Source organism: Rhopalosiphum maidis, chromosome 2 (genome assembly GCF_003676215.2).
Source record: "Rhopalosiphum maidis isolate BTI-1 chromosome 2, ASM367621v3, whole genome shotgun sequence".
NCBI classification, from domain to species: Eukaryota; Metazoa; Arthropoda; class Insecta; order Hemiptera; family Aphididae; genus Rhopalosiphum; species Rhopalosiphum maidis.
In genome coordinates, this window is record NC_040878.1 from 65,934,536 (window position 1) to 65,952,416 (window position 17,881).

General features: G+C 26.0%; 1 protein-coding gene across 3 annotated transcripts in view; it reads left to right on the forward strand.

The window, feature by feature from the left end:
• Positions 1-1,732: 1,732 nt before the first annotated feature.
• The window catches only part of LOC113551172, a 71,180-nt gene continuing 55,031 nt past the window's right edge, over positions 1,733-17,881 (forward strand). The window contains exons 1-2 of one of the 3 annotated variants that reach the window (XM_026953253.1): positions 1,733-1,961; positions 3,082-3,261. In XM_026953253.1, coding sequence (XP_026809054.1) covers positions 1,744-1,961; positions 3,082-3,261 — 398 coding nt within the window. In that variant the 5' untranslated portion in view covers positions 1,733-1,743. Of the gene's footprint in view, positions 1,962-2,749; positions 2,869-3,081; positions 3,262-12,569; positions 12,815-17,881 lie in introns of those variants that run through there. The other 2 variants (XM_026953254.1, XM_026953256.1) reach the window with 2 other exon arrangements.

Below are 17,881 nucleotides of genomic sequence, written 5' to 3' on the forward strand. Positions count from 1 at the left end.
CGTCTCCGAGTTAAGTCACGCTTTAACGCATTAAAAATATAACAATTATATAATGATTTCAGCTGGATCAAAACATGGTTATTCTATAACCACTGAAATATAGTATGTTTTTTGATAGATATAATATGTTTTTTTTAAAGGCACTTAATTAAACTATTCAATTACATTGTAACTGGTAAGATATTAGGATATAATATAAGTATAAATGGCCAATCTTGTGAGGGATAATATTTATTAAATATACGTAAATTACCAGCAAAACTATTGCTGTAACACCTAATATAATTATTGGAAATATATTGATGAACTATAAAAACCTTCACGTCAGACTACTACGCTGTTATAAAATATTATTTAAAGTTTATTATTATATCTTAAACCCAATTATTTGCTTACTTTTACAAGTATTTTAGTTATTTTGACTTGTATTTTCTCATTGCAATAAATATTTAACTCTTAAATAACGACACGTGTTTATTATAAATCGGTCTTAATTTGGTTCAAACTTCTTTAAATATAGACACAAATAGCAATATGAGTGATACAGCTAGGTAGGCCAATCGGACAATAGAATTAACAGAAATTCAAACAATCGATCATTCGAAATGCGGTAAAGTAACTGTACTTTATGGGAAAAAAATTATTTATACAGTTTATTTCTTTATTTTTTTTATAAATCAATCATTTAAAAGTATATAGTTCCAACATTCTAGTGGTCCAATGTATTGTTTACTTACAAGTTACGATATTAAGTACGGTAGAAAAACTAAATATTTTTACTTCTTTAGTTAAAACTTGCGAGTATAAATATCCACGTGATACACAAAACAGTGATATTTATAACTGAGCATTATAACTCATAATAGTTATATAGTTATCCTGTACAATCATTTGTAGTATATATGTACTGCATGTACGTCACGCAATCAAATGTATACATTTTATTATTATTTAACGTGTAGAGAAATCCGTAAATCTTATGATGCGTTTCCCGAGTATATTATATTATGCTGTATACTAGACTAAATGTTACATAATAAACCTTGATACAAAATTAACAAACAAATAAAATCCGATAGATTTGAAGGATGTTCGCCTACGTGTCATCGAGAGTTGTATTGTCGTGGTGACAGACTATACAGAAGCTATTCGTCTCGTCGGCAGTTCGGCATATTATATATGTACAGTATATTATTATTATTATATTTTATACACGTGATACTGCGTCAGATATGTATATATATATATTCACACACACATGCCTAAATGTGTATAAATATAACATATATATATATATATATATACATATATATATATATATGTATATGTATGTTGTTATCGTCGGCTGATCAGGTAAAATAGAACAATTGGTCGCGGTCCGGCGAGAATTGAAAACACACATAACATAACATTGAGGCTGCCGAAATCACTTGGTCGCCGCGGTGAAAGATTTCCACCGTAGAAAATCGTCGTACTACGCACAAAAATCACTAAAATACTATCGTAATATACACGGCGGCGAACATTCGTCTTCGTCTCGCCGGTCTGCGCGGTACACCCAGTGTAAGAGCATCGTACCTAAAAACAATTTCGCACGTGATAATATTTACACGCGTTAAACTCAAGTGTGCACGTTTCTTCGAATAATAATATTAATATTACATACCATCGTCGAACCAAATACTATACAATATTGTGAAGGCACATCGACGCGTTCGGAGAATATCCGCGATTGTGGACATCATGTGCTTGTGGAAGTTGCTGCTTCTCGGCTGGACGCGGCCCAAGTCGTCAGACTTGGACGACTGCAAAGGAGGAGGAGAACTGCATCGACAACACACGTCGTCAGATGACGATATGTCCGACAGTGGGATATCCAGCGGCGAGTTCAGTCTAGAAAACGTGTGCGAAGACTCTTGCGACCCCTGTTCAGCTTTGCAACCGACTCACGATGAAAAGAGGTAAGTCCGTATATATATTATATATCAATACTCGATGGTGGGGTTTCAGTTAACTAAGCGTGCTTGTCGTTAAAAATACATTCAAGTGATCTAACATACCTGGAAAAAATGCAAATCAGAAAATATTCTTGAAATACAAAATAATGCAACTATTGATTTATTGTCGTATGGCATTAGTCATTACATAAAAATAACTCAAATTACTATCTAGATTTTGGAGGCAGTTCGTATTCCGTTTGTATGTATGTAGTATGTTATTTGATCATAAAACGGTCGTTTTTACGAGACGCTTTTTCTATGATTCTTTATTAGGATATTATTTGTGAACGGGAATCACGGGCTGGTAGCTCGCTCTCATCGTCTTATCGCACACCGATTTTGATATCGTTTATTATACAAACAGTTATATTTCTCTACACGCGAAAAAGCTTAACTCCCGCGCGTTTTATCGAAATCAACGATCGACGAACATGGAATCCCGCAGACCGTAAAAGTCGCCCGCGCTCGTCGGCCGCGGCAAAGTTACGAAATCGTTTCGAAACGTTAGTCACCGTCGCCGATACGCATCTCTACAGCGGCGTGTGTATATGTACAGAGATCGCTGTACCACGGCCGAGAGGATTTATTCCGTTTTATTCGCCGTCCGTTTTGGTTCTTTTCTGTTGGATTTGCTCACAACGTTGTCCGCAGTCATGTCCGGCGCGTCGTACATGTACAACGACCGACAAGTGCTGTTAATCAGTAGCAAACAACTGGACGCGGAAGTTTTACGTGCCTGCCGGGTGGGAGACTTCAATTTCTTGGGTTTCATAGCCGGCTCCGACACTGAACGTCTACATGCTGAGGACTCTCGTGGTGCAATGGGATCGCATTACGCTGCCAGGAACGGACAGTTGTCAGTGCTGAGGTGATACGATGGGTGGATAATATATTTATAAGAATTTACGAAATTAATTTCAATTTTCCCCCAATTAATGTTTATTATTATTATTATTATTATTTATAATAATAAATTCATAACGTATTAACGTATCAACATGACGTGCGTTTGCTGTACGCGTATAATGATCGTATATTTGTCTTATTGTCGTTTATATAATATTTACAGTTTTGTTTGTAGGTTCCTGAAAATCCACGGTATAAGAAACCTGAACAAGAAATCGTGTGTGGGATACACAGCTTTACACGAAGCGTCCATCAACGGGCACGTAGCTTGTATAGAATGGTTGATCAGGTACTCGGGATGTAAGCCTACCGAAAAAGATGTCGATGGTTGCAATGCTCTTCATTTAGCTTCCAAGTAAGTGTCAGTTATACTAAAATAATTTTAACAATATTTTTATTTCGACAATTTAAATAAAAACGCATTAATAATACCCAATATAGTAAGTAATCTATTAAAAGAGCTTTTACGTGCGGCTTTATATTATACATAGGTTATATGTATCTATATATGTTTAACTAACACAAAATTGATATTTTCTATATAATATTAATAGTATTTTTATGAAAAGTTTCCAAAATATTGATTTATTAAAAAGGTATTCCGAAATCCGACGTTGATTAAAATAAAACACTGTTAATATTTTTGAATTTAATATAACACACTGCATTAGCTAAAAAATGGATAAAATGTAGGTATTAAAAAATTCAAAATTATTTTGCAAAATCTTTACGTTTTATGATCTAACCCAAGCACTAAAACAAAGTTGTTGATAAAATTAAACAAATAAAAAACAAAATATTATTTAACTAAAAATATTTTTGATAAATTTATTGATGCCTTTAAGATGTTAAAAGTTATATTTTAACAAAACCTTTTAAACATTTTAAATTGATAAAACGTTTTTGTTTCGAATAAATGTTATAGTGCCTAGTGGTTGACTCTATTAGTTGTAAAACGCTTTGTTTCCATGGTTATTATTTATTCATGTTTCCTGACGAATAATATTCTGAACTAAATAATTTTGGCCATAATATCATTATTTATTCTATCTATTCTCATAGTTTATTTCAGTTCTATAGCTTGCACCATAACTATTTTACTCAAATATCCATTAATTAAAATGTTAAATTTTTTTATAATAGCTATACGTCATGTATATGATTATATATTATTTAGGTATTTATAAAAAGTGAACATAATGTAGTTAACAATTTTAACTTTAACTTTAAGTTAATATAATAATGTGTTTATTAATTTACCAAATATGGTTTACACGACGTACATGTTATATTTCAGCATTCTTTTTTTTTATTTTGTGAATGAGTCAAGGTTTTATCAGTGATGGTTTAAATTATATTTTACGTAAAAGGAAATTGAAAAAAATGCTGTTATCACATTTGAAAAGTGTAAAATAATTAGTTGTGATTGCATAAAAACCACAACCGTTACATACAAACAATTACTTATCAAAATTACGTTATATTATTTTACAAGCTATACATTTTATAGAAATAGCTTTCATTATGTTTAACAACTAATTACAGACATAATATTATGACTTGGTCGAAAACATTAACACAAATTAGTATTTTTAATAGATTCAATTTCAATTTCATTTTTTAATATTCTATTATAGTTTTGGGATACATTGTATTACAAATACAAAAAAGAACTAACATACTTTTTGATCTTATGATTTATAAATTGCGAATAAAACAACATATCTAACTAATTATATTAATGTCAAGGTGTGACTAAATAAAATACAATTTAAAACATTTAAACTTTAAATTGACTTTAATAAAACCATGTAAATAACTATCACAACAGTACCTACTTATATGAATGTGAATTATATTATCTGTAGTCAATATATATACTAGGCGCTCAAACAAAAAGTTTGAAGACCCTTGATAATATATAGCCTAATTATACGTATATAAGTCGTAACCAAGAGGCACATTAAGTATGAAATTAAGATGTCCTAAAATATTGTATTTTAGACTAAACTCTGGAAGATTTTACTTCCATCACAACATACAACAAAATCAAAAAAAAAAATTACATTTTAAATCAATAAAAATGTTGGAAATTATAATAATTAAAATAAAATACACAATTTATTAAGTTACGATAACGCAAAATATCAATAAATTTACATATATAAATCTTACGAGTCTTGAACAAAAAATATTTTTAATAGGAAATCAATCGGGGAAATACTGATATAGGACAAATGATTTAATACGTTTAGGCAGTTTAAAATATCATATTATTAAATTTCAACCTTAGTGTTAGATCAATCATTTATACACATAAATGACCGTTTGTATCATATCATTAATTTCTAATATTAAATTACTTGTCAATTACTTTTATTTGTTGGTGATCATTGTTATCAAATAGTTATACTCAAACTCAATGGTGAAACAAACTCAAAATAACCCATGAGTAACTTAAATACATCCTAACCAATTTTGTTATACTGTTATTGGGTACAATAATATAATAACGCTGTAGATTTATTATACGTGATCAATATGTAAAATTTAGATAAATATAATTAAAGAACTAGTTATATTAGGTTACAATAGGACGATCAAAAAGTATCATCAATAATATTAGTATAATATTAATATATCGAAATAAATGGAGCACTAAATTTATATTGAATATTAAATAAAATTATATTCAGCATTGAGGTAGTAAGTAGGTACACCGGAATTATATTAAAAATAATAACGATCTATTATGGACCATTATTACTTATAATGTACTTGGATAATACCAATAGTATATATAAATTAATTACAAAGCCCTAAATTTAACTCGACAGCTAGTAGATATATATTTACCGAATATAATAATATAGACTTGTCAAATTCTTGTAATGCAAATACGTAGGGTTGAATTATTTTATTTGATAATCGCTCAACAATGAAATAGAAACAAATATAGTTAATTATTTAAGCCAATGAAATATTAAAAAGCACTGTGGCAAATCAAACGGAAAATATTTTTTTTCAATTATTTTTCGTTATTTTTTTTTTTTTTTTTTTGTTTTTATTATAAATTTAGATTACAAAGTACACCTGTTATTTACAGACCGCACGAATATCGCGTTTCGTATAGGTTTTACGTATAGTACACCGCTCTCTAGCTGAAAGACGGTACACCAAACAGAATTCTTCCACGATAGTACGCCGCCAACGGCATAATTTCTATTATGTAGATGGCATTAGAGTAATATGTTTCTCGTTGATCGACGGTGGATTCTTCTCAGAAAACTAACACCTTTTTACTAACCCATTGATAACACACTCAGAGACTTAATCATTATTTTATTCTGTTTACGACATTAGTTTTTTAGATTGCAACCGACAACATCAAACATGAAAAGTATTTAAATTTTAAATTAGTTTATTCGAATTTTGAACCATTAGCAAATGGCAATGTATTCGTAGGTGAGTGGATAGAATTTATTTTTCTAGTAACACGAATTTTTCTACAGTTTTACTGTACTCGTATAGGTATCAACCTGTATTATAATAAATATACATCACAATTGCTACATTAATTTAATCATAATATGACGATTAGCCAATAAATGGACTCAAATATTTCCATTTAAAAAACTTAAAACAGAACAAAATGTGATACGAAATAATAATTAAATAGAACAATACATATATATTTATATTTATTTTATATTTACCATTTATGGTACCAACCTGGCTACCTAGGTATGGTCAAGGTATACCCTATGGCCGTTATAATTTTGAGAATTTTTATGATAGATACATTTTAAAAATATTACGTTTAAAATATGTAATTCAAATAGTGTCAAGGTCTAAATCTAAATACTCTAAATCAGTGCTTCTCAATGGGGGCGATCTCGCCCCCCGATGGGTGATGAAGGAGTACTGAGGGGCATTGAGCTCGTTTCGGGTGGTAAGGGGGATGAGTAAAGTTAGGGCTGCGGGATAGTGATGAGTGTGTAAGAGTATTTACATTAAAACGTAAAAACTGAACAAAAATTAAAATTAAAAGCAACGCACCAAGGTTTAATGTAATTGTTTCCATTTTAATCGATTTTGGCTCCAGTCTACCATCAGTCGAATCTATCCTGGACTGTAGACTGTTGTACAAAAATTATTAATTGCTTCCCTTCTACTTACCTCGTCGAGCAAGGATTCAGTGCGGTGACGGATCAAATGACGAAAAAAAAGAAATCGACTTTATATCATCAAAAGAGAAGACTTACGCCTCTATCTCACAAACTTTGAACCAAACATAAAAAAAATTAGCTTTAAATCACCAAGCACAACCATCTCAATGATCAATACATTGTATAACAATTCAATATTTACAGTATTTATTTATTATTCAGTTATGAAATTTTCATTTATACTATTTTTATTTTTATTTTAATGTAGAGGAGGGGGGCGTTTAAAAATATTTTGCTTCTCAGGGGGTAACAGTTTTAAAAAGTTTGCGAATAATAAACTCTTAATATTGAGTATTGTTTTCATTTTTTTAAAAGATATAAATTTTAAATTTTACAAGCGTTTAGTAACAATGTGGTAAATGGGTTTTAGGTAAAATCGAATATTCAAATCATCTTTCTATCTTAACATTCTTAACTCGGTGCAACATTATACTGTTATTAACAACAGACTTCATAATATAAATATTACTTTAAACAGTAATCAAATTGTACATAATATATGGTACATACATGTATTAAAACGTCATTTATTCTGATATTATTATTATTTTGTCGTTTGCCGAATTCAGGCCAAAATCGTTAACGGTCGAATCATATAAATGTTTATGATTACACGTCATAAATATGAGTATATATGTGTGGTTCAAGTTTATTATTGTACCAAATGGCAAATGTATATAGAATATTACTTAGATACTAGGTAAATCTAAATAATATCAATGCGTGTAGGCAGGTGCCTTAATAGACTTTTTGTGTTATTTCGTTTGTATCGACGAATCGATCCTGAAACGTAAAATAATGTATTAATTCCAATAAAAATCTCAATAAACACTTATTATACGTCATATACCATACATCAAATGTCGTTTTATTATTTAATATCTTTGAAAAAACTAAACTATGTTATTTAAATAATGATTAATATTGTATAGGTACTATTTTAAACAAGTTCTGTGATTTCTTTTTTTTTTTTTTGTTCAACAAAAATATAAAATATAAAACTTTATTCAAAACTTATACCAGTTTTATATTTTCATAATATAAGATATAATATTATGCTGATATAAAATATATTATATTACGACAAATACCCAGTAAAATATAACGAATGATAATCATACGCTTATAAAATCACATTGTTTTGTATCTAACTTCCCAAAAATTGTTAAGCTAAAAGACACTGATAAAGTGATAAATGATAACTGGACGATCAGAACTATGATGGTGTTTAGGTAGATACATAAAAGTACGCTCAAATAAATCTTAGTATACATTATTTGTAGTATTGTAATAATGTAATATATATATTTGTAGATATTTTTTCTATGGTTAGGCTTACAACCAAAAAAACCAACAATTATTAAATATACATTACACATTTACACTTAACTCTCGATGTTAAGCTCGCTTTCATAGACATACGTAACGAAATACCTACACCTAAATAAGTGGATACTATAATATAAAATACATTCGTTACACCTATTATCACTAATAAACATGCACAGCCGTTCAAGTATCAGTAATTTTGCGGTTTCAAAAATCCATAATGACTATCGTGATAACTGATAAGTAGATTGTAGGAGGTATATTACATTACCTTCTACACTAAATTTCACTATACTTACCAATAATATTTATAATTTATATATACAATATTAATACATACAACATACTACATATGTTTATACTCAACAACTATTGATATAATAAAATGAAATTCTATAATAGGTATCTTTAATAGTATATACAAAAAAATGTTGAACAAAAATGTAATATACTCCTTTGTTAAATCCTATTTCACATCTAAATTTCTTGAAAGATCAATGACAAATAGTAATATTATGTATTTATTTTTTCGGAAATACAATTTCATAAAAAATCATATAAATTAATTATTTTTCGAGGTTTTTTGTACATAATAAATTCTTCGTTACAGTTGAAAATGTTGATTTAATATCATTTTGTAATTCCATTGTCATTTATATCTATAATTAAATCTGTTTTTCAAAATAAAGTTAAAAAGTATGTGGTGCCATGTCTATTATTTATTAATTATTAAATAAGTATAGTTATGAAATATATTCACTTTTGACATCAATACATCATGTATATATGAAAATAATATTTATATGTGATGTCTATTAGTCTATTCATTAGAGTAAATAAAATATATGCAATATTTTAATATTATCATTGTATAATATCTATAGGTATTTTAGATACCTATAGGGCCTATAGGCTATAGATACTAATGTATACAATAGTACATGTGCAATGTGCGTGGTACAAAAATTAGAACAAAAATATTAAACTATTAAAATAACCAAACGAATTATTCAATTACAACACCTATAAATAATATTAATTTAATACTACAGATATGTATCAGAGGAATATTTTCTCTTTTAAATATAATATATATCTAATTAAACTTTTTTGAATAAAAATTTATAAAACTAATCTTTTGATAAGCATTAAATACATTATTGAGAGGATTGTTATACATGGATAACATCAATTAACATGAGAAACATAATATTATAATAATTCGGTATTTAACATTTTTTTATATACCTATGTATACTTACCTATGTTATACTTCAGAAAATACTTAAAATATATAACATATACTATAATACTTAGGTAATTAGGTAATAACTTATAGCCTAATAAACTCTGGAACTTTAAACATTTATAAAAATATTTAAAAGCTGTATTTAATGTTGTTCATGCTCCTATAATTTTATTTAAAATTAATGAGTCATTTTTATTTATATTTTATCATAAAATTGGGGGAAAAAACAATTATAAAAATTAAGTTTAAATCACAATTTCCTTCTTTAATGGATTTAATACAGAAGTATAAGTAGGTAATTACTTATTTTATTCGTGAAAGTATACAGATATCTTCTGATATTTTACATTTTATGATTCAAGAATTCATATGCCATCATAAACATTATGGTTCACACTCTAAATGATATACTTATTTAATAAACTGTTTTATTTTATAGACATCTTTATACAACTACTTATGAAGGTATCTTACTATTATATTCTTATAATAATAAAAGTGATCTATAGTCAGACCATGAAAAATTTCAATATTTATGTATATTTTTTATGGTAATAATATTTAAATCCATCTATTAGAAATATTAGGAAACGTATTATAAATAACCATACACATTAGTTATTCCAAAGTTTGTAAGTTATAAGTTGGAAACTCAATGCAAAAATATTTACTTAAATAAATAATAATTTTTAGATATATAACTATTAACCACATACAAATTATGTATAACCAATGATTAAGTATTAAGTATTATTAAGTATTTTTTTGTACATTCGACAATTTTGTTAATCTCAGACTATTTTGGATGTATTTATTACATTATCTCAATCTCTTTAAAAAGTATGGTTACTGGCTCACTGAGTAAGTGAAATGTGAACACATTTGAAAACCATGTAAATTAGTATCATTTAAAATTGCATAGCTCAGTATGGATAATTAACATTTAATGATCTAACAGATGAATAAAATATTATTATAATCATTCATTTTATAAGTAGAAACAACTATAAGAATGCATATTATTTAAATTAATAAAATAAAGTGCTATGTTTTTAACATAGTATGTGGAATACTAATTTTCGACTAATTTTCAAATTCAGTGAACACGGTTTATATAAAGTAGAACGGCTCATTTTCATTATGTGGTACCTTTCCTAAGTTTCTATTATGTTTTTAAAAATATGATCTAGTTTGGATGAATTTTAAAATGAACAAGATTTAGGATGATTTATAGTTTATACTATATTCGACATTATAAATAATGTGCAATATTTTTATAAATTGGTGTCTAAAGCTTATTTTAGTATTTTATTTATTTAATATTTTTGAATAATTACTGTAGCTCATCAATAATAATATTAGATTCAGTTACTGTGATATAAATATCATAAATATATACATATGTAATTAATTATTACAATAAATGTAAGGTTAATAAAAATAACTTTTATAATAAATAATATTAGGAATATAATTTGGATACATTCCTAATAATATTTAATTTAATTTGTTTTTTAGATTTTATATAATCCAGTGTTATTGTAGTAATATATTATTACTAGCATTGATTATAAATACTAGTATTTATAAACAATTTTGTGAGGTAAAATATAATAATATTATTCTCAAGTTTTATTGATGCATTTTTGTATGTACAATAATTTATTTTTACTTGATTCCTACTAGTGGTAGTTAATAATTATTTATAAACAACTTTTTTTCCTACTATTTAATAGCGGTTAGAAATTTCTAATTTCGTAGATTTCAGAAAAAAACTACGTACATTAACCAATTATTAAATTACATATTAATTCAATTCAACTCAAAGCTGAACTGATTATTTTTGTAGTATAACATTAATATTATTATAAATTATAACTATCTAAAAACTACAGTCTATATAAAATATAAAAGCTTCGATTATTTATAATCAGAATCTAAGCATTTATTATATATTAATTTTAAATTATTATTAATGACTACGGGGGTTGAAATTTTATTATCATTATATTACGTCAAAATTAAATAATTATTATTTATTAAAGACAACTTTTAATTCGATTTTCATTATATTATTATAACAACGGCTATGATACGCTTAAGATAATAAAACTTAAAAATTAAAAACAGTTTAATTTTAATTGTATGTTTATATACTTTATTATACGTTTATTAAAAAAAAGACGAATTAACCCCAGATAGTCGTTATTATTAGTTATGTAATGTGTACTTACCGTCTTACTATTTCTTTGAAAACTTTTTTTGAAAAAAAGAGAAAATATCCACAAGTTTGTTTTAAAGTAAATAAATGTAGTGTTTATTTACTATTTAGTTCATTTTTTCAACGAATGTTATTATTCATAAAATCACAATCGATATAAAAAATATGATAAGAAATACAAGATATTAAATTTATGCAATAACTAATAATAAGAAACTTAAGTGGATTTTAAACCTATGAATTCCTGAATCGTTGATTGGTGCCTATATTAATTAAATTTCTATCGACGTATCGTTAACATTCAAAGTTGTATGCGTGATATTTTATGCCAATTGTATTTTGTATTATTAACTTGTTGGCTCTAATCTAACTATTATTTACTACATTGACACCAAGACATCTCAGAAAATTATTTCAATTATTTTTTTTATTAATCCTTATGCGTTTAAAACTAGTCTGCGGAAAAAGAAAGATCGTTGACTGATATTAATAGTTTCATTACTTAACGACCTCAACCTTAACCGACCGACAGTGAGAGGGAACTTCCTTCGGAGAAATGGACGATGCCGCTACCGCTATCAACAACCATACACTATACCGTCTTATTGTTTTGCCTGACACACTTGTCCGTTAACTTCGAATGCGCTCAGACGGTTTTTTTTTAATCGTATTATTGTCGGTATTTATTGTGATGAGTAGGGTGATTTTTCATTGATATTTTTGTTTTTATTTTTCTTCTTTAACGTAAATTAAAACCTATTAAATTAATTAATTTAATTTTAATTTTTTAATTTTTATTGTGTTGGTGAAGTGTGGTTGTGATATACGTGCTATTTATTTCGACGGATCTAAAATCCAGATAAAAGTTCACTTTTCAAATGTAAGTTTCAATTTATGACTAAAACTTAACTAAATACAAATGTATCATCTTATAAAATAGAATATTTTATAAGCGCTTTGAACTGTATATTATGCATATTGAGTTATTGACATTATTATTAAGTATTCTCGACTTTGGAAGTAATTTAAATATTTGGATATTTTTATCTTTTATTATTTGGTGGCTATAAGCTAGTTTTTGACTATGTATTTAAATAATTTGAATATATTTTTAACACATATAGATGTAAGTTTGTAACACAAATGATATGGTGACATTACTATATTAGTTTAAAGTTTAAAATAATTCAAATCAATTTTTTATTCCAAATCTATATCAGTATAGCTTGCCTGAGTTTAAATCACTCAAATTATGTAAAAATCTTGAATTAACCAAAATTTAAAATTAATAAAAAAACTATTTTATTATTTTAGAAGTAAAAATATACAATTTTGAATTTAGATATCTTTTATAGCAATTACAGCAAAAAAAATAATTAATAATTCCTATTAAAAATATTTTGATAAATGTTAAAATGTACTAAATTTTTATATTAAACTTTAAGATGGCATTTTATGAATTTTAATAAAATTAAGGTTAATTTGAATCAATGAAATACATAGCGAATACATGATATTCGACAATAAGATTTCATTAATAACAAAAAACTTTTCATCTATCAATTTAATAACAAAATCTTAAAATAGGTTCTATGTTATCTATATTAAAGTATAATAATGTTTTGAATATTTAGTGTTTTGGGGGTACAACTACTATAACGCAATTAGGTGTATTAGCATCTCCCAATATTGTTTGTGTTTATGTATTTAACATCTACGTCTGTATATAAAATAAAACCAAAAATAGCTTGTCTTTAGATATCAAAGAATTATATTTAAACAGAGTTTTACCGATTAATAGAAAAATGAAACATTCAAATTACACTCTACTCAAAAATACCATATAACCATTTTTACCATATTATATAGTAACTCAAAATTTGAAGATTATAAAAGTATAATACACTAATACAATTTTAAATTGCTGTTCAATATTTTTTCTCAAAATAATCCATAAGCTTCATTAATTATAATTTTAAATGCCCAAAAAGTACAGAGCTTAAGTACCCTTATGGATAGAACAAATACTCGGAAAGTTCAATGCTACATATTTATCATAGTCATTTATTTTCAATACTTTCTCTAAATATAAAAAAAAAATCGCACCGTTAAATTATTTCTAAAGTTCCACTCACTATCATTTATGAAATGTTTAGCGATGTTTATCAAAATCATTAAATGTATTACCAAATTACTATAACTCATATTTCTAATGTTGAATGAAGTGACATGACATGTATCTAACACTAAGTAATAGGTTCTACTTTTTATCTAGAATTTTTACTTCTTATGGAAAATATTTCACATACGATTATATTGTGATAATTGATCATAATTTTTCAAATAAACGACAAGAACTTATAATTTTATTTTGTACTTTCAACCCAGTTAGGCTGGAATTTTTTTTATTATTTTATATATTGATCCAAGTTAAAAAAATTTGCACTTTATTATTTTAGGACTTGGTTAATATCTAGAGTTATTTATATTTTAGTACTAATAAACTATAAGGTTTAAACATGTAAACGTATGAATCGTTTACAAAATAAATAAATGTATAACCTACTATAAAATAGATAATATAGTATTGAATTTTTTTAAATGTATTAAATACTATAGTCTATAGGTACCAACTATAATCTTTTTACAACTTTATATGGTTTATGTTAAGATAAACTTACAGAAAATCTTATTTTCGGTACTATAATTATTTTAATAACCACTAAACAATTTGCAAACAAATCTTGGTTATCTACCCCCTCCCCAATAAGTGAGACCTATTCCTCGTGTAATCCTTTTAATAGTTTTAATTTGAAATCTTATAGGAGTTTCGTTAATGGGTAACTTCTTCAAAAGAAATTTTTTTTTAAAATTAAACTATTTTCTGTAAATATAACCTACGCTAATTCATAATAAGTAATAACCATTTAAGTGATATCATATATAAATATATATTATACATATACACTTACTATAATATTAATTTCCTATTTAGACATATTATACCTAACAGTAAATATTATTATTTATTACTTCATTACGATTACATTCATTACATAAATTAAAAGTTAAATTATCCAGCAAACATCATATTATATGACTACGACTCTTATTATTAGTTTTCATTTGAATTGTACTTAGTTTTTTAGATATAAAAGTTAATGTCTTACTAATTTTAGAAAAAAGTTGGTGTTGACACATTTTGATATTATTTAACATGTAAATACAGAGTGTCCCGCGAGGATTTACCCATTGCGATATCTCCTGAAATAATGGAGATATCATAATACTGGTTTTTTAATAAGATTCACAGGAACAAGAACTACAAATATTTCATGTTTTAATTTATTTTTATGTTTTGGTAAAAAAGTTATATGATAGTGCCATAGTGGTATCGCGGGCCACATGTTTGATACAATGATACCACTATGGCACTATCGTATAAAATAATTTGCAGTTTTTTTCGAAACCAAAGAAAATATTAAAAATCAGTAAATTGATGAAATTAAAATGTTAAAACGTCAATATTTTCAGAAAAAAAAACTTTACAAAATGGCTATCTTCAATTTTTTTTTAAATAATTAAATCAAAAAATACATTTTTTAACTTTTTTACCAAAACATAAAAATAAATTAAAACATGAAATATTTGTAGTTCTTGTTCCTGTGAATCTTATTAAAAAACCAGAATTATGATATCTCCATTATTTCAGGAGATATTGCAATAGGTAAATCTTCGCGGGACACCCTGTATATACATAAATACTTAAATTATATATTTATATACGAGTATATTTAGCATATTATGTCCATCTTGACATAAATAAAATATTCAAATTCATTTAAAAGCTTGTATATGATAATATTATAATCTATGTTATGTAATAAAAAAAAAACATCATAATGCAGTAATATACTTACACATTACTATCACTTATATCAAATTTCTAAATTCATTGAATAGTTTTGATTCTGTATTAATAGAATGCGTATTTATTTTTCATAGGGTTTAGTTGAATTTATTTACCGATTTCTCTGCAGTAAATTAACCTTTTAAATATGACATATCCATTCGTCAATATTTGCAACACTGCTGGCTAATTTTGTTAAACACGCATTTAACACGAAAATACATGTTTGAAATTAAGCATTAGTTCATGCATACAAGTATTCAATATTAAACTTTTATGATATCCAAGATGACAGCATATTATTGCCAGCGTTTCTCTTTTTTTATGTTACTGTGATGATAAAAAGTTGTTGTTATCATATTAAAAAAAAAAAAAAACGGAGAACTCGATCTGCTGTATAGTAAGTATAAAGTGTACTTCGTCATTAAATATTATGTTACTGTGATAGATGTGTTAAATTTTAAAACAATATTAATATCATTAACAAATGTTGTTGTTATTTTATATGTACGTATCCGATTTTGTCAAAATGCCATCTTCTAACACTCATACAAAAGTAATGATGATTTATTCTCCTCTTTTGAATTTCAGTAAAAACTAAGTAACTAAAATAAGTTACATAATGTTATGAAGATAATGCAATTTTCAAACTTACTGACAGAGCATACAAATTACAAATTGTTATCAACATTAATAAAAAAGATGAAAAATCTAAATTTCTACAAATAGCTAAAAAAGAATCAAAATATTTTAAAAATTATAGTATGTCTAGAAGGTTGTATTATAATTATTTAGTATAAATTTTAAGTATATTGTATATACGATGATAAGTTTTTTAATTTACAAAAAAACAACAAAATCGAATTAGAATAAAATTTGTGTTCCGTGAACAGCGTAAACATTCTCGTTATCCATTAAAAAATACATATAATTTTATATACTTTTTCCTTAACAATTAAGAAAGAAAAGTACGAAGAATTTTAAGTACCAACGAGATACAATTTTCTACCTGTTAACATACTAGAAATTGAAGATTGAAGTATTTTTATTGCTCTAAAAGAAATCAAAAAACCAAATACCGATACATTCAACGTTCCGCTCAGATTCTAAAAATATTTATGGATTTAAACATATCATAGAAATTATGTAAAAAATTATTTCATAATTCTAAGCTTATAAAAATTTAAAATAGATTAATCCAATTATAAAATATTTAAGATATACGTATATTATCTTTTATCTACTATAGGTACTTATATAGACTTAGTGTCTTACTTACTTTAAATTGCAAAATTGAGTTTATTATTATTTATTATAAATATAGTTGTATAAGAATTGGTGGTTAAACATCTAAAAAACATAATTTAATAATACAAATAAATAATTACTTTGAAAGTTTTGTTTGTTCAGTAGACAAACAGCTTATTGTAAACATAAAAATATAAAATTTTAGTAGTTTAATAAAACAGTAATTTATAATGATTGTTAACATTGCTGTCATGAGCATTATATATTATATTACACTTACAGCTATATTCAAAAAGTGGATGTATTAATTATTCAATTGTATAAATTATGATGAGACATAAATACATAATCATAAATAGGTATCACTTTCTTTTTGTTATAATCGTAGTTGCAATAAAGATTTTTCAAAAATATGCGTATTACCATTTTATTACTCGTGTAAACACATTAAAATATTTAATTAAAATCTGCAAAATCCGGACGGTCGCAACAACAATTTTTTAATCATTACAGTATAATACTTTATTAGTAAGCAGACGTTTTGAAGGTTATCATTACTATCAATTATCCCATTAGACGCATTAGACAGTGGGAAAGTCGGCGGGGTGAAGCTGATGACCCCGAGGCAAATGTACCAGGACCGCTTTCTTTCAGACCAACAGATGACACAAATTTCACTCGGGGGCTCTTGACAGTCAATGTTTCATATGGAGTCACATGATAAAATGTCAACAGCTTTCTATGAAGAATATATATGTTATTTATTTACTGGGAACCAAAGAAGAACTT